At 41.4% G+C, this 16,724-nt stretch overlaps 1 protein-coding gene across 1 annotated transcript; it reads left to right on the top strand.

Moving 5' to 3' along the window:
* The first annotated feature begins 423 nt into the window (after positions 1–423).
* On the top strand, positions 424–10,707 carry TMEM130 (transmembrane protein 130). The gene is made up of 8 exons (XM_061473623.1): positions 424–600; positions 2,401–2,691; positions 4,552–4,720; positions 5,240–5,409; positions 6,051–6,135; positions 8,035–8,237; positions 9,286–9,398; positions 10,134–10,707. The coding sequence occupies exons 1-8, from the start codon at positions 525–527 to the stop codon at positions 10,308–10,310; spliced, it is 1,284 nt and encodes a 427-aa protein (XP_061329607.1). The 5' UTR covers positions 424–524; the 3' UTR covers positions 10,311–10,707.
* Positions 10,708–16,724: the final 6,017 nt, after the last annotated feature.

The raw sequence follows: 16,724 nt of genomic DNA, 5'->3' as shown, positions 1-16,724 counted from the left end.
AAAAAATACATATACACCCAGGAGCAAGATAGGGCTTCGAATAAGTACTCAGAACAGTTAAAACCAAGCTGCACTGCGTTTGCGGGAGCCGTTTTCCCGGCTCCCTCCAGAAGCTCCCGTTGCGCACCTTGCAGGGAGTCGACAGCCTGGACGTGGAGCGTCCGCATAACCGCGGCGAACTGTCCGCGACTGGGGCGTCCTCAGCCCTAATACTCCATCAGCCACCAACCCCAAAGCACGGTCTCTGCGCTCAAGGCTGTGCCCACCCCCTCCGCGGATGGGCGGCATTTGTGCTTTGTATTTATGTGTTTAAGTTTTAACCCCCCCGCGACTCTGCAGCATCCCGTTCCGTTGGCAACACCGTCCGGCAGGAACTTCCCCGGGAGAGGCCAGCCGGGCGCTGCCGCGGGGGAGCGTCCCGGGGAGCGGACAGAGGTGTCGCAGTACCGCGGACTGCCTCGGGGCAGCGCCCGGCTCCGGCGCGGCGATACTCGGTCCCGGACCCACCGCTGCAGTGCGTGGCTATGGCCCCCGCCGCCCTGGGCATGCTGCTGCTGACCTGCGTGCTGCTGCTGCTCGGCCGCGCCTCCCCGGCGGCTGGTAAGCGACCGCCGGGGAGCGGGCGATGGGGGGTGAGGCGGCGGAGCGAAGGCGCGTAAGGTGCTTTACTTGTGGGAGGGTGATGGTTCCCTAACCCAGGCTTGCGAGCTATGACAGGGGATAGAGACAGTTCCAAGCACTTTCTCAGACTGATCTCGGGCCCTGCGACCTTGGTGCTGTCGCTAAAGCTGGGGTATCCTGGGGAGCTAGGGATCTGCTTTGCACTTCCTCACCCAGAAGCTGCACTTCTGCCTCCTCCACTGACCCAGTGCCGCGGGTCCCAGGGCATCTGTGCATCCTCCATCCCTCGCTGTGCAGGATTCTGCAAAGAGAGGTCGGCAAGGTAGAAGGAGTCCCTGAATCGGATGAAATGTCTCGTTCTGCTGGTGACTCATTGAGTGACCTTGGTTTAGCCACTTAATCTCAACTGCTGCAGTTGTTGGGCTTCAGTGTGGCCCTGGTTTGTAAAGCACCGCGATAACCTCCAAGGAGAAGTGCTAGATAAGCACGAGTTAGCTGGCTATTTTTTTCCCAAGTTCTGCTGAAACAAAGAGGAGGGTAGCCTGATTCTTCTAGAGACATGAAACTTCTCTGTGCCAGACCATCAAGTCACGGGCATTTCTCTATTAACTCAAAAATCTGAACTCAGGGCCATTCCCTTTTGAAATGGAATTCTTGCTCAGGCACTAAAACATTACCTCTCACAGTCATTTTTCAACCAGATTTGCTCAGCGCCTGCAATATGTGAAATAAAAGGGGGGCACTAAGTAGATGCTTTGCGTTCTCTTTCCACCCCATCCAAAGCTGATGGGTGCAGGAAAGCCAGCACAGGGTTAGCCTACCCCAGTGTTCCATGTTACACTTTCATAGAATCATAGAATCATAGAACCGTTAGGGTGGGAAAGGACCTTAAGATCATCTAGTTCCAACCCCCCTGCCATGGGCAGGGACACCTTACGCTAAATCATATCGCCCAAGGCCTCATCCAGTCTGGCCTTGAACACCACCAGGGATGGAGAATTCACAACCTCCCTGGGCAATTTATTCCAGTGCCTCACTACCCTAACAGGAAAGAATTTCCTTCTTGAACACCACCAGGGATGGAGAATTCACAACCTCCCTGGGCAATTTATTCCAGTGCCTCACTACCCTAACAGGAAAGAATTTCCTTCTTATATCCAACCTAAACTTCCCCTGTTTAAGTTTTAACCCTTTACCCCTTGTCCTGTCACTACAGTCTGTAATGAAGAATCCCTCTCCAGCGTCCCTATAGGCCCCCTTCAGACACTGGAAGGCTGCTATGAGGTCTCCACGCAGCCTTCTCTTCTCCAGGCTGAACAGCCCCAACTTCCTCAGCCTGTCTTCATACAGGAGGTGCTCCAGTCCCCTGATCATCCTCATGGCCCTTCTCTGGACTTGTTCCAACAGTTCCATGTCCTTTTTATGTTGAGGACACCAGAACTGCACACAATACTCCTGGTGCAGCAAGGGAACTTGCTCTGTGTTGTCTAGTTCTGCCTGTAAAACCTCATCAAAGTTTTTATCATATTCTAATCTGAAGCTCCCTGCTACTGTTAACATTTCTAGGACCCAGTCTAACATGTTGTTTAATGCTACTTGTTTGAACTCATATATAGATGCAACAGCTCCTTTTCCAGATTTTTAAATGTTAAAAAAGAAGTAATATACTAACACATAACTACAGCTGACTAGTTAAAATGTGTAAATAAATGAATTTAAAAATGCAATACAACTAGGTGTCGGTTTGTTGGTTTTTTTTTCTTCGTATGATTTCCACAGAGAAGTATATTCTGGAGATAACCAACAATGGTCCCATCACAACGGGAGCTCAAGCCACTGTTCACGCCAGTCTAAGTATGAAGAATGAGAATGTCGCATCAAACTTGTATCACTTCAACTGGATTTATGCTCCCCTTATTCTGATAGAGAAATCTGAGCAGCAGTTTAACTCCATAATGAATGTGACTGGTGAATTTCCTGGGACTTTTCCCATATCTGTCTGGGTGACTCACAGAAACTGCTGGTTATGTCGGCCGGTTGCTAGAAATGACACCGTGCTTAAAATTACAGGTAAAATGGCTTTACAACTTCTGTGTATTCAGGAATTCAGTATAGATGAGGATGCTTGCTTCCTTTGCTTGCATCAGAAACATGAAAGCCAGGCATAAATGTGGCTTCTGCCAACATACTTTGATTTGTATACTCCTTTGATGGAAGGTGGTTTTGGATGGCATTGTACTAACTGGGCTGTGCTGTAGCCTACCTGCATACAGGAAGCAAGTGTGATCCTGTCCATGTTTTCCTACTTGTTTCATTTAGAGAAAATGAGCTAGAAAACAGATGCTTCAGTAGCTGCAGTTCACACATCAGTGTTGTTCAGTGATGTCCAGACTCCTAAAACAATGCTTCCTGTACTGTTTCTTGGCATTTCTAAAGTTAGTATGACCAGCAGCAGTGACAATCTACTGATTTTTCCCATTGCATGACACAGCAAAAGCTTAGGCCATCAGTACAACAGAGCCATTACATTTTCTTTTCAATCTCTGAGTGTACTGAAACTGGATGTGAAGTCATGGCTGCATTTCAAATAATTAAGCAGCTTACTGGGAACATTTATAACCATAAATATATATTTTTTGACAAACTGACCAATGTTGTGATATGGTTAACCTAATCACTGATACAGGATTGACATGAAATATCATTTGATATCTTCCCACAATCCCTTCTTTGAGAGACTTATAACGATATCCCTCTAACCCTGCATCCCAGTGCTCAACTTACATACTCCAAAATAGACTCAGCTTCCAGCCAATGATAAGGACATGGAGGAAGACAAAAGAGATAACCATAGGGCATAGCTGACATTTTAGCTATTGAGATTTTTCTTCGAGAAACACCAAGCTTACTGGATAAGTCTGATAAAAGTATACACAAGATCTTTTCTCTGTTAAGAACTGCTGCTATGTTGAATGTCTACTTATTCATTTCTTGCTTTGCATTGTCATATTCTCATGCTGCAAGCAAAAGGAATAAAAGCTTTCCATAGCTGTAAAAGGTAAGATCCCACTGCACCTTTCTGCCTTCCCAAGCAAGAGCACCTAGTGGGGTTTTGCAGGTGCTCAAAGGTAGTTGCCAATAACTTGTATAAATTACAAGTCCAGTTAGTTCTGAATTACTGGCCCCATTCTGAAGCATTAATTGTGATTCTTATTAGTGCATCATCAAGAGAACAGTTAACCAAATTTAATGAATTGTTAACAGGGTAAGAATCTGTTGTTGGTAATTAATAGGCCATTAATTTTATAATGAGCTGGTATGTGTATCATCATAAAAACCTCTTTATTGATAGGTTAAAGAAGAGGTTTTAGATCAGCCTTTGTAGCCCTTGTAGAAAACTCTAGCATAGGATCTGCCACAGACATCAAAATTTCTGCCTTTCAGTATTCACAATATATAGCACATCTGTTATTCATAGTAGTCAAATTTTCATTTCTATGGAAGTAGCTAAAACTAAAAGCCAAAAAACAGCAACATAAAAGTCCCACAAAAGAAACAAACAAAATCTGCCACCCCAAACATGAAGGGTGGGTCTATTGGTTTGATTCTGCATCCCTTTGTCTAGATACTTGTGTTAATCACAGTTCTTTTTAAATCCATAGTAAAAATTGGCATTAACTTTAATCAGACCAGGATTATTACTCTTAGTTCTACTAGAAACTTTATCATGGCCCATTGTATTAACCTAAGCAAGTAATTTAATTTCTCTGCTTCACTAACACATGTAACAATACTGAGTAATAGATATAAAATACACTTAACCACTTGGACTAGGACCTAAAAAGGCTTATGCAGTACATTTTAAGTAATGTTTTGCTTGCAATGAAAGTGATTTTTGTTGTCATTCTTCTTCCATCTTATCACCTGCAGAATTTATCACAGGGAATCTTACCATTGCCAAGATAGAACACAGTAGATTTATCACACATGGTTCTAGCTCTTCCACGGGCCCTGTGACCCGTATTTCCTTCTGTCTTCATGACCCAAGTCATTACTTCAAGTCAGCATCCTTTGTCTACAACTGGGATTTTGGAGATGGGTAAGTGTGACTTCTTTGTTTACTTTAAAGAGTATTCAAGATGGCTCTGATTCAGATGCCCATCTAGGAAAAAACAAACAAACAAACAATTAAATCATAGGACAAAATTAAATCATAGGATTTAGTCTTTGAAAACTGCTTTTTTTCTTTTTTTTTTTTTTCTCCTCCCACTCCCACCATAGTGCTTTAATTAGCTCATAGGCCACCTGCTGTAAAAGTAGTTCTTATAATTTACTGGCTATTTCTGTTTCATTTTGTGAATTCTTTTAGCACTAGATTTAGGTTCTTTGATCAAAAATGCATAGATATGCTCTGGGTCATATACTGATAGTAGTTCTGTCGGTGGTGACACAGACATTAATCCTTACTGATACGGACATAAAGTAGAGCTAGAATCACAACAGACTGTAGCATTCTCTTTAAAAAACATGGGTTAGAGCTTGTCTCTTTTAAATCAGAAATATGCAATTACTTCGTAAAAGGTGATTTTGGCTCTAAATCTTTTCATGTTGCACATAGAGTTTATCAGATCACGAAGCAACCCTTTATCTACTATAACCACTCTACCATGGGGAATAGCACTGTGCATCTTAAAGTCATAGCTGAATGGGAGCAAATTGGAAGCATCATACATGAAAGAGAAACAGTGCAGAAAACTGGTGATTTCACTACTGCTCTGGAGCTGTTAGGTAATTATAAAACATTTTGCTTACTAAAACTGAACTTGCTATATAGCTACAGATACAATCTGTCTTTAATGTGATAATACAACTTTAGCATTGTTTCCCATGCAAGAACTGGTTGTTATTCAGTTAAGTGTTTCTATTGCAAAATGGACATCGTGCTGTTCGAGCACAGAAAAAAAATAGGAGAAAATGTATAAAATCTTATGTTTCTTTTTCATTTACCAAAAGTTTCACTGTCTTTTGTAACAGTCTCATATACACTTAAAACTTACAATAAAATGCTTACTGTAATTTATGGAGGATTTCTTTGTTTAATTTATGCCAGCTATTTAACTGTTATTAGTTAAATAAGCATTAGGAAAGTCTTGTTAATTTGATCATGTTCAGGAGTAAACAAGCACATAACTAAAAATGTGAAGGATTAACAAAGTAGTTGATTGTATATTAAAAAGAAATCACAAATAATTCAGAAAACTTACAACAGCTCTAGCAGGAGGATTCTTTTTTGGGTGTGGTAAGTATTAATTGATTAACTGATGGAGCTAAAACCTGCAAAGTCTGTGAAAATAAACCTTCACTGGAAAACCAGGGAATTTCAAGTTTACATGTGGAGTGTGATATGGTTTGGTTTTTCCCTTCCTCAGATGCTGTTCAAAGCATTAATGTAGTGGGCTCCAGAGAGACTCACGTAATGGAAGACTTGAATTTATCTCTTCATATCAATGGCACGTAAGTACAAACACAACTTTTTTCTCTATTTTGTCTATTTATGTTCCTTTTTGTGTACTTTTTTTCCACACCGTTTCCTTAAAATAGTGAGTTGCACTCCACAGAACTATTTCTTAAAACAAAAATGAAATTTCCTTTGAACAAAATGCTGTTGAATATTGGATTTTCCTGACCTGAAATACCGTGAACTCTCTAAGAGCCTGAAAGAGCCTCAATCTTTACAGAGAAGTAGAATCCTCCTACACAAAGCAAACGTTATTTTTATATCTTTGTAAAGAGAATGTTAAAAAAGAAATATGGGGAGGGGGGATATAAATACATTTTAAAACTTCCTTTTGAATTTTTCTTCTTGACCACTTTCCCCACCATTAAATAAATTGTATTCAGAGCCCTGTTGCACAGCAGTTATCCTTGACTGGCTCATGGGCATAATGAGTCTGGGGAATAATTAAGGCAAAGCTGAGATTGCCACAGATGAAATAAGACAGAAGGGGTCCATGCAGGGATGATAATAGGAGAGTCATGAGCACCTCAATCCTATCACAGGCTCTCTCAAGCTGCAGCATTTAGAACATATCAGATGATTTTTGTAATTTAAATATCATTGAAACACTCAGGAAAACTTCTTCACTATAAAAACTCTATAACCACAGAAGTCATTTATACTCCAGAAGAGCAGAAGAGTGACGCTTACTTCCAGTTCTCCTACTGGGAGCTGTTGAGGCTAATGCTGGATTGAAAAAAAAAACCCAAACCAAATAGACCAGGGCTATTAGCGGAGATGTAGGATGGAGCAAGTAGCGCTCAATACAGAATCGTTTGCCAAAGGCATAAATAGCCCCAATAGACAAAGCAGCACCATTTGCATTCAAAAGTGAATGCAGATTAGCAAGAATGGAAACTGAAGGTGGCATACCAATAAATACAGACAGCCAAAAGCCATTACAGGAGAACCTGAGATCTTTAAAGGAGGCTTGTCTTTAAGATGGACAGTGTTTACCAGACCTGAACTCCTGGCCACAGGACTGGGACTGATGCAATAGGAGCTTATGATAGAGAAGCAATGACAAAGGCTCTAGAGATGTGTTATCAAAAACAAAGCTAGAAAATGAGCTAAACTCATAAACGCACTGCTTTCTTTAGCAAATAATGTTCTAAAGAGATAAGGAACAAAATACTAATAAGATGGAGTAAAGAAAAGCTCTATCTGGTTGTCAGAATCAAAGTCCACAGAGCATAAGTCCAAGCAGAATCAGTTGGAACAAGGGTCTTAAAATGTAAATAAAAGGCATCAAGATAGATATTGTGAGAAGACACATGGCCATGAAGTGGTTTGCACCTAGGCTACTTAGTAGCAAATAAGAACATACTTGTTATTATAAGAGAGTACTGTGATCCTTGCAATTTATTTGCATTTATTAGTCCATTGTACAGAACTCATCTTGCGTTCTTTCCAGTTCTGGTTGTGGGGATTTTATAATCAGAAGTCTTGGGTGTACTTCCATAGCATAAACAGTGATTTCTTCTGTGTGAAAAGAACAAAGGAAAAACAACCTATACTCCCTTGGAAGTGCAGGAAAAAAGATTCCTTCTATCATTATTGGAGAAGGACTATGGCATTTTCTCCAAAAAAGGCCTGCTTATGACCCATGAAGGTATTTATCTGTCATCTGAAAGGCTTGCTTTTGTAGAAGCATTACAAAGGACTTTCGCAATAGACAAATGTTATAAACTGAATGACTGTGTAGTTAATTGCTTCTCTATTTGTACTTAGATTAACTTCATTATTTTCATAATTTTTATATTATTTTAATCAAGTGATTCATCAGCTCCTAGGTGAAATTTTTGCAAAGTTTTCACCAATTTTTTTCTTTTATTTTTGCTCTTGTCTCATTTCAGCCCACCGCTAGCATTATGCTGGCTCATAAAGGCCGAGTGCATTCCACTAGAAGGGGAAAAGTGCCATCTTGTGGTAATTAATGGCTCCTGCTACAACCTTAGCCATACCTTCAGTGATGCTGGGCAGTATTGCCTCAGCGTCAGAGTGGAGAACGGCGTGACGATGCTACAGACGTACCATGAAATCAAAGTGTGGCCAACAGGTGAGAGGCAGCTGATCTGAGCAGCACAGGGATTCCCACCTGTCAGAGAACCAACAGCCTCAAACATGTCAAAGATAATTATGGATTAACCGGATAATTACGGATTAACCAGCCTGCAGATGAGGTTTCTGGAAACTGGTATAGATCCCTGAAAGCATTGGAAGGAGAAAAAGAAAGGACAGCCTATAATGTGCCTACTGTAGTTTCTCTGAGCTTCTTGCATCCTGCTGAACCCTTAGTCTCAAGAGTATCTTGAAGCTAATGAATTTCCTGGGAAGGTTGATTTACTTAAATGATATATTTTTTAGTTTAAATAGTCTGGCTTTTGTAGTTAAAGAGGGTAACTAGGAAACATATATGTTTATAACACTCCCTTAATTAAGCAGTCTCAATTCTTTTTGTTCACTTTAGCTCTGGATTTTTTTAAGGGTAGATTTTTCTAGGCCTCCAGTTCAGTGTAAGTTTCTGTTTCTCCAGCCAGGAATACCTGCTGGCTTCCCCATGCATGCTCACACATGCTCCCCTTGGATCCCTGAATCATCTGAGAAAGAGGTTATGTGAAGAGGACCAGAGGACAGCCAGGCTGTGATATAGAATAGATATACCATCTCAACATGGGCCAACACTTGTATACAGACAGGGCAGCTCAGTCCAGAAGTCACTGATGAGCATTCAGGACTAAGTATGCAAATACATTTTGATGGAGGCTGCTAGCTGCTGTGAAGATGAGGTTCCTTCCTGTCTTCTTTGGGTACCACAGAGGTACAAACACACTGGAGACTTAGGACAAACATATGTAAAGGAGTGGAGATTTTTTTAGACTGTTAAAGGGAAAAGAGGGTAAAAAAGGTATGGGAAAAACCAATCTCACAATTCTGCATTCCCACTTCTGAGATCTCAAAGATCTGAAGTGATCTGGGCTGAAAAAAAATATTCCTTGTTACACAGATGTAATTTGGTCTAAAAATATGAAAACTTCTCCTAAAACATCATTTCCTTCTCACTATATTGTATCACTCCATGAATGTGCCCTTGTGCTCTTTCCTAGGGATCCACCCAGCTTTCTTTGTCCTGCTCTGCATTGCTCTGGTTTCAGTGATGCTAGGACTGGTGCTGTACACAACCTTCCGAAGTAACACACAACAAAAAGATCTCGTGGAGGTATTCCATTACTCTTACTTTGAGCTAGGGTAGTAAGTAAAGACACCTTTCAGCCATGTCCCTTCTTTAATGTCCAGACTAAGAGCGGGAGGGAGCATTTCTCTAGTGTGGCTGATGCATTCCATGGAAACATCTGAAGAGTGCAGGCAAACACTTGAAGCAACAGGCAGGCTTATGGCTTGTGGAGAACTATAATTCAAGTTGCCAGGCTATCATGGGCAGTTTGTTAATATACCCAAGCAGGTGCTTGCACTGAAGTATCCCTTCCAGAGGATCTGCCTTAGAGTTGTTACATGAAAGAAAGAAGGGGGATAACGAGACAGAATACAGGAGAGTAAAAAACTCTAGGTGCATTACTAAAAGTGGCACTAAATCGTCACCCCACCCTAGTATACGACCTTTATCTCCTCAGCTCCCTTCCATCTCTGGTGTAGCTTTCACATGCTGCATTACTGTATTGGTAATAAGCATGAGCTCCTAAATCAAAAGTAGCTTTTATGGCCCTTTGGAAAGTACCTAAACCATTTCACATCATACCACGATATGAATCATATACCTCTAGAGAGACTACCTATGAGATGTGCAACAGGTATAAATCAGAAGTCTGTTTGAAGCTGGTGACTGACTGAAACTGGTTGAGGACCAAGTGCTGTTTCTGGCCCCAAGTATTTTTGCTGGACTTACTCAAGCCAGTGGGACCCAAATTAAAAACTCTCTTTGATGTTCCTTTTGCAGGTAGCTGACTTCGACTTTTCTCCACTGTCTGATAAAAGCCTGTCTTCTTATTCAGAGTCAGGCTGTGGCCGAATATGTTGCAGATCATGTTTGCCTCGGTCATCACAAGAAGTTGCCAGGGAGAGCCATGAACTTCTACATTCTTTTTACAAGCCAGTCAAAACATACACAGTGTGAAGAACACGATTGCACTTTGGTTGCACTAACTACCAAGTTTAACTTCCTCACTTATGATGAGTTAAAAGCCCAGTGCTGTATGAATTGCTTGGTTTTGCCAGTGCAATGAGGTTAAACACTTTAAGCCCAGCACCTGAACTAAAGAAGAGCAAGCCCCGAAACACAGTAAAAGTAGCTTTGTATTTTTAAATTATACGGGTGTGCACTTTTACAGCTGTAAATGCAGCATTTTATTCTTATGTAAGGTTCTTTTATGTGCAGGTTTGCTAAACTCACTACCTCTTGTAATTTCTCTGTTCCTTCTTCTGTCTGTTTCAAAGAAAAAAATGCTTAAGGCAAACTTACTTCTCTTTCCTGTTACAACAATATTACTGAAATGGAAGTCACCCAAAATGCTGTTGAATGTGTGTTTGTTCTAAGAAGGAGCTGACTTGTCCAGGTTGAGAATGGCCTAAGTGCTTCCAACAAACCAGGCTACCTAGTTATCTTTTTCTGTCTTGGCTTAATAGACACCTTTTTTAAGGTAATAGGCTTAACTTTTAACCACAGGGATTGTGGTGGCTGGTGACCTGCTCATGGAGAGCTAGCTGCTAGCAGTATTTTGGTGGGATCACAGCACATGCTGTAGAAGACGCCACGTCTCCAACACTTTGTGAAGCAGTGCACTGCTCTAATCTTGATAAGGAGCCTTTTTTCCCCCAAGGCTGTTCGTTTTTCTTTCACATATTATTACCCAGCTAGTCACCAAAACTCCTTTTCCCAATAAAATGCAGCAACTAGTAGCTCAAAGCTGCTTGGCAAAACATACTCAATTCAAATTTATACTCAATGTCGAGATTGTATAAACTCCACGTATCTTCCTATTAGTTTTCTGCTCAGCCAGGCTTTGCCCCCTGCTATGAGGCACTTCAGAGTGCCCTGGAGGCTTTTAAACAAAAGTGCCTTTGTGGCCATTTATTTCTTTAAACATAACACACCTCCCTCACCTCTGATTTAAAGCCCGGGGGCTTGGTTTTTTTCAAGTATGTCATAATATCTCCAATGCACCAATTGGGAGGTAACTGCCTGAATGTGAAGGGGTTTACCATGAGGTTTTCAGGGTGCTCATCTCACACATTCAACTTCTATGTTTCCTCAGAGAAGCCCAGAGCTTCAGTTCATCTGTGAAAAAATTACACAACCTCAGAATGGCTTTGTTAATTAACTTGATAAATTCAAAATAGAATAGGATCACCTAAGATAAGAAATGATCCAGTAAAACAAAGGTTTTTGTCAAAAAAGTACTTTTTCAAGGCAGAACTTTTGGCTTTTTTTGTTTTCTAAAAAGAATCGGTAAGTAAGCTTGTTGATTAGGAGTGGTATCTTTTGTGTTGTCAGTGCTCTGGTCTCAAACCCTATCTCCAGTCATATTCCGTCACTTCAGAATGTGCCTCTCCTTAGCACAGAAGCTATTGTTCTTGAGAGTTTGAGTATTATTGCTTATTCCTGAGACCCTAGACATCTGAGCCACTGCCAAAGGTATATGACTTGTTCAAGGATGTCAGTATGTTCTGTAAACAGCTGCATGGTCCTTGGGCACTGGAAATAACAGATTCCTGATGTGAAAAATGCAGCTCAGAGTAATAGTGGCTCTAGACAGACTGCACAGTAGCTCTCTGCAGCCAGAAGTTTAATTTGAGCTTCTTTTATTATGTCTGTGACAGACACATGGCCCTCCCTGCTATAAACACACCTAAAGACAACCCCTTGGCACACAAATGTGTAAAAATCCCTTTCTTCATATTGCACTCCTAGAAAAGACAAAAACTATGAGAGTAGACTCAGCTATAGATGCATGAGGTCATTAGGGTTGGAGGAAGATTTAAAAGGAGTAAAACCTATGCTCTGCCCATTTCCCATTAATACCTAGCTGATTCAAAAGGTATCATGGGGTGTTAGGCCACACACGTTGTTTCTTTGGTTTTGTGTCTCCATGCTCTCCCCAGTACATGGAAGCTGAACTACAACTGATCACACCAAACCTGGCTAAAGTGGATGTCAACCCCCAGTCAAAAAAAAAATAAGAGGGGTGTGATGTTAGTGAGGGGAAAGAGAGGCTTAAGAAAATCCTCAATTTCCTACTGAGGAAATCAGAGCAAACATCCTTCAGGAGAGTACTGTCTCTTATTCTCTTCCCAAAATGAATAAAGGCTGGCAAAGGATTCAAATGATTCAGAAGGGTAGAAAAGATAAAACACTACAAAATGGTAAGTCAACATTACCAAACAGTGGAAGATATTATTCAGGAGCAGATGGAAAAGAATAGAGATTAGAAAGAGAGACAGAAAATCAGCAGTGGGCAGTGGAGAAAGTACACTTAAAAGGGCATGTCAAGAAGTAAATTAACCAAGAAAACTTAAACAACCCTAACAAACTGAAGTGTAAGTATGAGCAATAGTCACATGAACATGTTCCTGAATCCAGTATGAAACTGCTTCCTGCACAAAAGACTGATCTGTGGGTTCAATAAATGCCTCTGAAATTGAAGGCAAAAGGTAATTGAGCAGTTCAGGATATAGCAAGGAGATCAGTGGGACGTAACAAGGATCAGCAGGAGGATTCATTTTGTTAACCTTAGGAATCAATGACCTGGAGAAAGGAATGTTCAGCAAAACGATGAAACTCACTGATTCAAAACATAGTCCAGTGAGCACAAAGCCAAAATGTGATTAAATTCAGGTGATAAGCAAGAGTGTGAGCAGATAAAACTTTATGTAATGAGAATTATTTACAAGGAAATGTATTTGAGAACAAAAACGTTCTGGAAAGACAGTGTAAAAACACACAGTAAAGCAAAAGAACTTCTGTTATTCTGTAATTTGTCCTCTAAACAATGGTACCGGTTTGTGCAGTAGATATAGGGGCAAATTAGCCCTTTATCTTAACAGCAGAGTGCATAAGGCTCAGTGGCTGAGCAGGTCAAGGTCGAATTCTGTCTTTCATCCCTGGAGAGTAGATTACACAGCCCAAGCTATGACAACAGTGTGCATTCGTAAGATGTTGACTGCTTTTGTTGAATGCTATAGGAATGGAAATTCCTTCTGCAAGAGGAAGGTGAAGAACGTCATATTTAAATGCTCAGTATTATTATTAGATAATCAGCCAACACTTCACCTTGATTTTGGAGAGGCAGCGCCAGTTTCCGTGGAAACTGAAATCCATCCTGCAGCTGTCACAGGACTGTTTAAACCCCGCAGATCTCAGCTCTGACAGCACACCCAACGCTACCAACACGGGGTTTTAAACTGCAGTCACCAACACGCACAAGTTCCAGAAACTTCTGTCAGAGCTGGGTGTGCTTATTGCCGGAGTGCATAATTCCCACAGCAGTGTGCATAAGGAGAGCAGTGGCTGCATATAGTGGGTTTAGTACAAAATACCATAGTTGCACAACTGACACAACCACCAGGGCAAGCTATACTGGAGCACTAGAGAAAGATTACCCCAGCTAAATAGATTTCTAATGCATTTACTCAGGCATCCTGGGAGGTAGGGAAGTGATATTATCACCATTATCAGCATTCACAGGAGGCCAAAGGGAGCCATGTAGAGATACGGAGTAGGTGTAGATACCTGCATAAAACCCAAGATTAATAAGACTTAGGAACCATGCAGACCATCTACCTACTCTTGGTTCTTTTTACAGCCTGAGGAGTGAGGTAAGCCCTACATTCAGGTTGTATTTTACAAAGAGCAAACTTAATATCACACCTACCTCCCATAGCTGGCCACAGTACAGCGTGGAGTTGCCATTTGTGCACTGCACAGCAGGTGTCTCCCACTGCACAGGAATAGTTCCACAATCTCCACACTCCCACAATGGCAGGCGTGAGCCACCGTTGAGACCGGGAGTCAATGTCTTTCTGCACACCTCGCAGTGGCATGTAAGCTAAATGCACAGCCAGCTGCGGTACAAGACACGTACTATTCACAATACAAGTACTGCAGTTTTGGGTGCCACCCCAAGCAGCTATGAGGAATGACTTAGTGTTGATTGCTACACCCAGAAATGCTTGTCCCAGGTGGGGTGAGCTCTGCATCTCTCAATGGGAGGCGATGGATGGACAGCCTGCGCAAGCTGTGCAGGTAACAACCCTCCTGGGAGAGAACTTTCTGTATGTTATTCAATGCACTTCACATGACAACACCCCATTCCACACTCTCTCACATCAGTGCTGCGTGATTAGGAACTGGTGTGGGACTAGGCCCATTTCTGTGAATGAAAGCAGTATCATTTTCCTTAAAGGAAAGTAACTGTGAAGTTTCAATCTACAGTGATTTATCTTATATTAAGGATAATGAAGAAGAAAGCAGTGCACAATATGAAACACAACTGAGTCTATACATTTCTTCAAATCATCTGAAGGTCCCCATTGCTCCAGTGGAAGGCCTCAGAAACAGGGAAGCAGAAGAAGCAACAAGCACATTCTGGTTTAATAGCTCTATAAGCTTAGTCCTTCCTGGTAATATAAATTAGGACTTTATCATTTGAGGCATCTTTTCAGCTACAATTCAGATACAAAATGAGAACTGACCACAGCAGTTAAAGCTCTCTTATCTGATAAACACATGTACTTAATAACAAAGCAAAAAAATCCGCAGGGTTTTAATGTCTTTTTGGTTTCCTGTCTTCTAATCTATTCTGCTTTCATTATATGCAAAGTACTTACAATGTTTTTTTGATTAAATAAAAAAGGAAAAAATAATATAAAAGATCCAAATGCACCTGGTAATTAAATAGCAATGCCCTTGCTTTCATTAAGGCAATCTTGATAAATTACAGTCTTCCCATACTAATTAACTTCAAGTTTAATGGATCTCTCTTACCACCCCAAGCTATGTAACAAAACACAACATGCTCAATTTAACAAAACCAAACCGATGTTGATACTGGCCAGTTTGATTCTCCTTCAGCAAAGCTCTCACCAGGGCTTAAGTGCAAACAGGAGCAGACATGGAGAAGCAGCTCCTCAGGACAGTGGAAGGGTCTGAAGGAAAGGTAAGCAGCCTCGAGTCAGTGGAAGAGCCCAGTTCAGGAGCACATCAAACAGCCTGCAGGGAGCCCCTTCATTTGGAAAGCTGGTGGCTAACATAAGAAACTTTTCTTAGCCTACTGCCAGATTTTTAGCACGTGCAATAAATCCATTTGCAATTCACACTTGCAATGGATCCACAGCACTATTGTAGGTCACAGGGGACAAACAGGTCTGGGTTATGAAAGGCAGTGTGGCATGTTCTCTGCCACCGCAGGTGAGTGCCCCATGCAGAAACACTGCAATCATAAAGGCAGGTAGATCTGTGTTTCTGAACTGAATCCCAGCAGCACAGAGCAGTTCCTGGGAGACCATTAAAGTAAGGTATTTCTGTTACTAAATAATCTGTATGTTGAGGAGTTCTATAAGAAAGTAAATCCTAGTTAAAACATTGTGAGAAAATAGGACAGCAATCAGCCAAGACAGTATCAGAAAATGAATGACAGTCCCTGATCCTGGGGAAGAGAAACGGGTCAGTATAGACCCCTTGAGGCACCAGGGAGAGACTTGGATTTGTTACAGCTTGAGTTTTGACTCTGAAATTATTCCAGGTAGCTCTACTTGTGGTATTTTGAGTTCTTTCTTGTGACCTCTTTCTCCCTCTAGCAACAGTAGGACAGTAATGCTTAACCCTGTCATACAACTGCAACATTTCTGTTATGAATAAAGCTGTTCGTGCTTGCTAACATAACTGTTTCCGATCACAACTCCACCTCTGCAGAAGGAGTGAGGCATCCACTTCCCATAGACAGCTTTCTGCATTCTGAAGTAGCCATAATATTGATCCAGGCCACACAGCTTGGATGGGGAGTGGGGAAACTTTCCGAGAGGCAAGTGGATGTGCGGATTGTCATTATTTTATTTGGATTTTATTCTCTTTTCTCTGCTTTGTTCTTTCCTTCTCTCTGGCTTGGTAATAGGTAGTGGGTAAAACCTGCCTGCAGACAGGAAGACATCATGTAATTAAAGGTGTTCTATTTAGTTCTGTAGGGACAACATCCTTTTTCATAAAACACTTGTGAAAAATCAGGTAAGCAGTGCATACATTTTTTATGAATAGGAGGACCCTGAACTATTACTAATGAAGTACAGAAAGAAAAGACAGGACTCTCAGTAGGCAAATATCATCCATTAGATGCCTCCCTGGGGATCAAGCGACACTTACAATTGAGAGACAATAACTGCCTCCTACATTCCAATTGGTACCAGCAGGATGCCTATTTGTAAAGATTTGTGCCGCCTGTACTCTGTTAGTGTAAGATGCCACATAAATATTTTCTGACCTTTGCAGTAGATACTACCCTTTTTTTTCTTCCACAGACCAGCAGCCTGATTCTACCTT

This window comes from Pezoporus flaviventris, unplaced genomic scaffold, assembly GCF_033815535.1.
Source record: "Pezoporus flaviventris isolate CSIRO_AGI_PZ_B2104156 unplaced genomic scaffold, CSIRO_AGI_Pfla_v1 ptg000078l, whole genome shotgun sequence".
Classification (NCBI taxonomy): Eukaryota; Metazoa; Chordata; class Aves; order Psittaciformes; family Psittacidae; genus Pezoporus; species Pezoporus flaviventris.
Note: the sequence above shows the minus strand (reverse complement) of the source record. Positions and strands in the feature narration are given on the sequence as shown.

Bases quoted from the DNA above. Each gene is read 5' to 3' on its own strand.
- TMEM130 (XM_061473623.1), top strand. From the start codon at position 525: ATGGCCCCCGCCGCCCTGGGCATGCTGCTGCTGACCTGCGTGCTGCTG. The intron at 2,692-4,551 runs GTAAAATGGCTT...TATCACCTGCAG, and splicing joins CACCGTGCTTAAAATTACAG to AATTTATCACAGGGAATCTT. The intron at 9,399-10,133 runs GTATTCCATTAC...TTCCTTTTGCAG, and splicing joins AACAAAAAGATCTCGTGGAG to GTAGCTGACTTCGACTTTTC.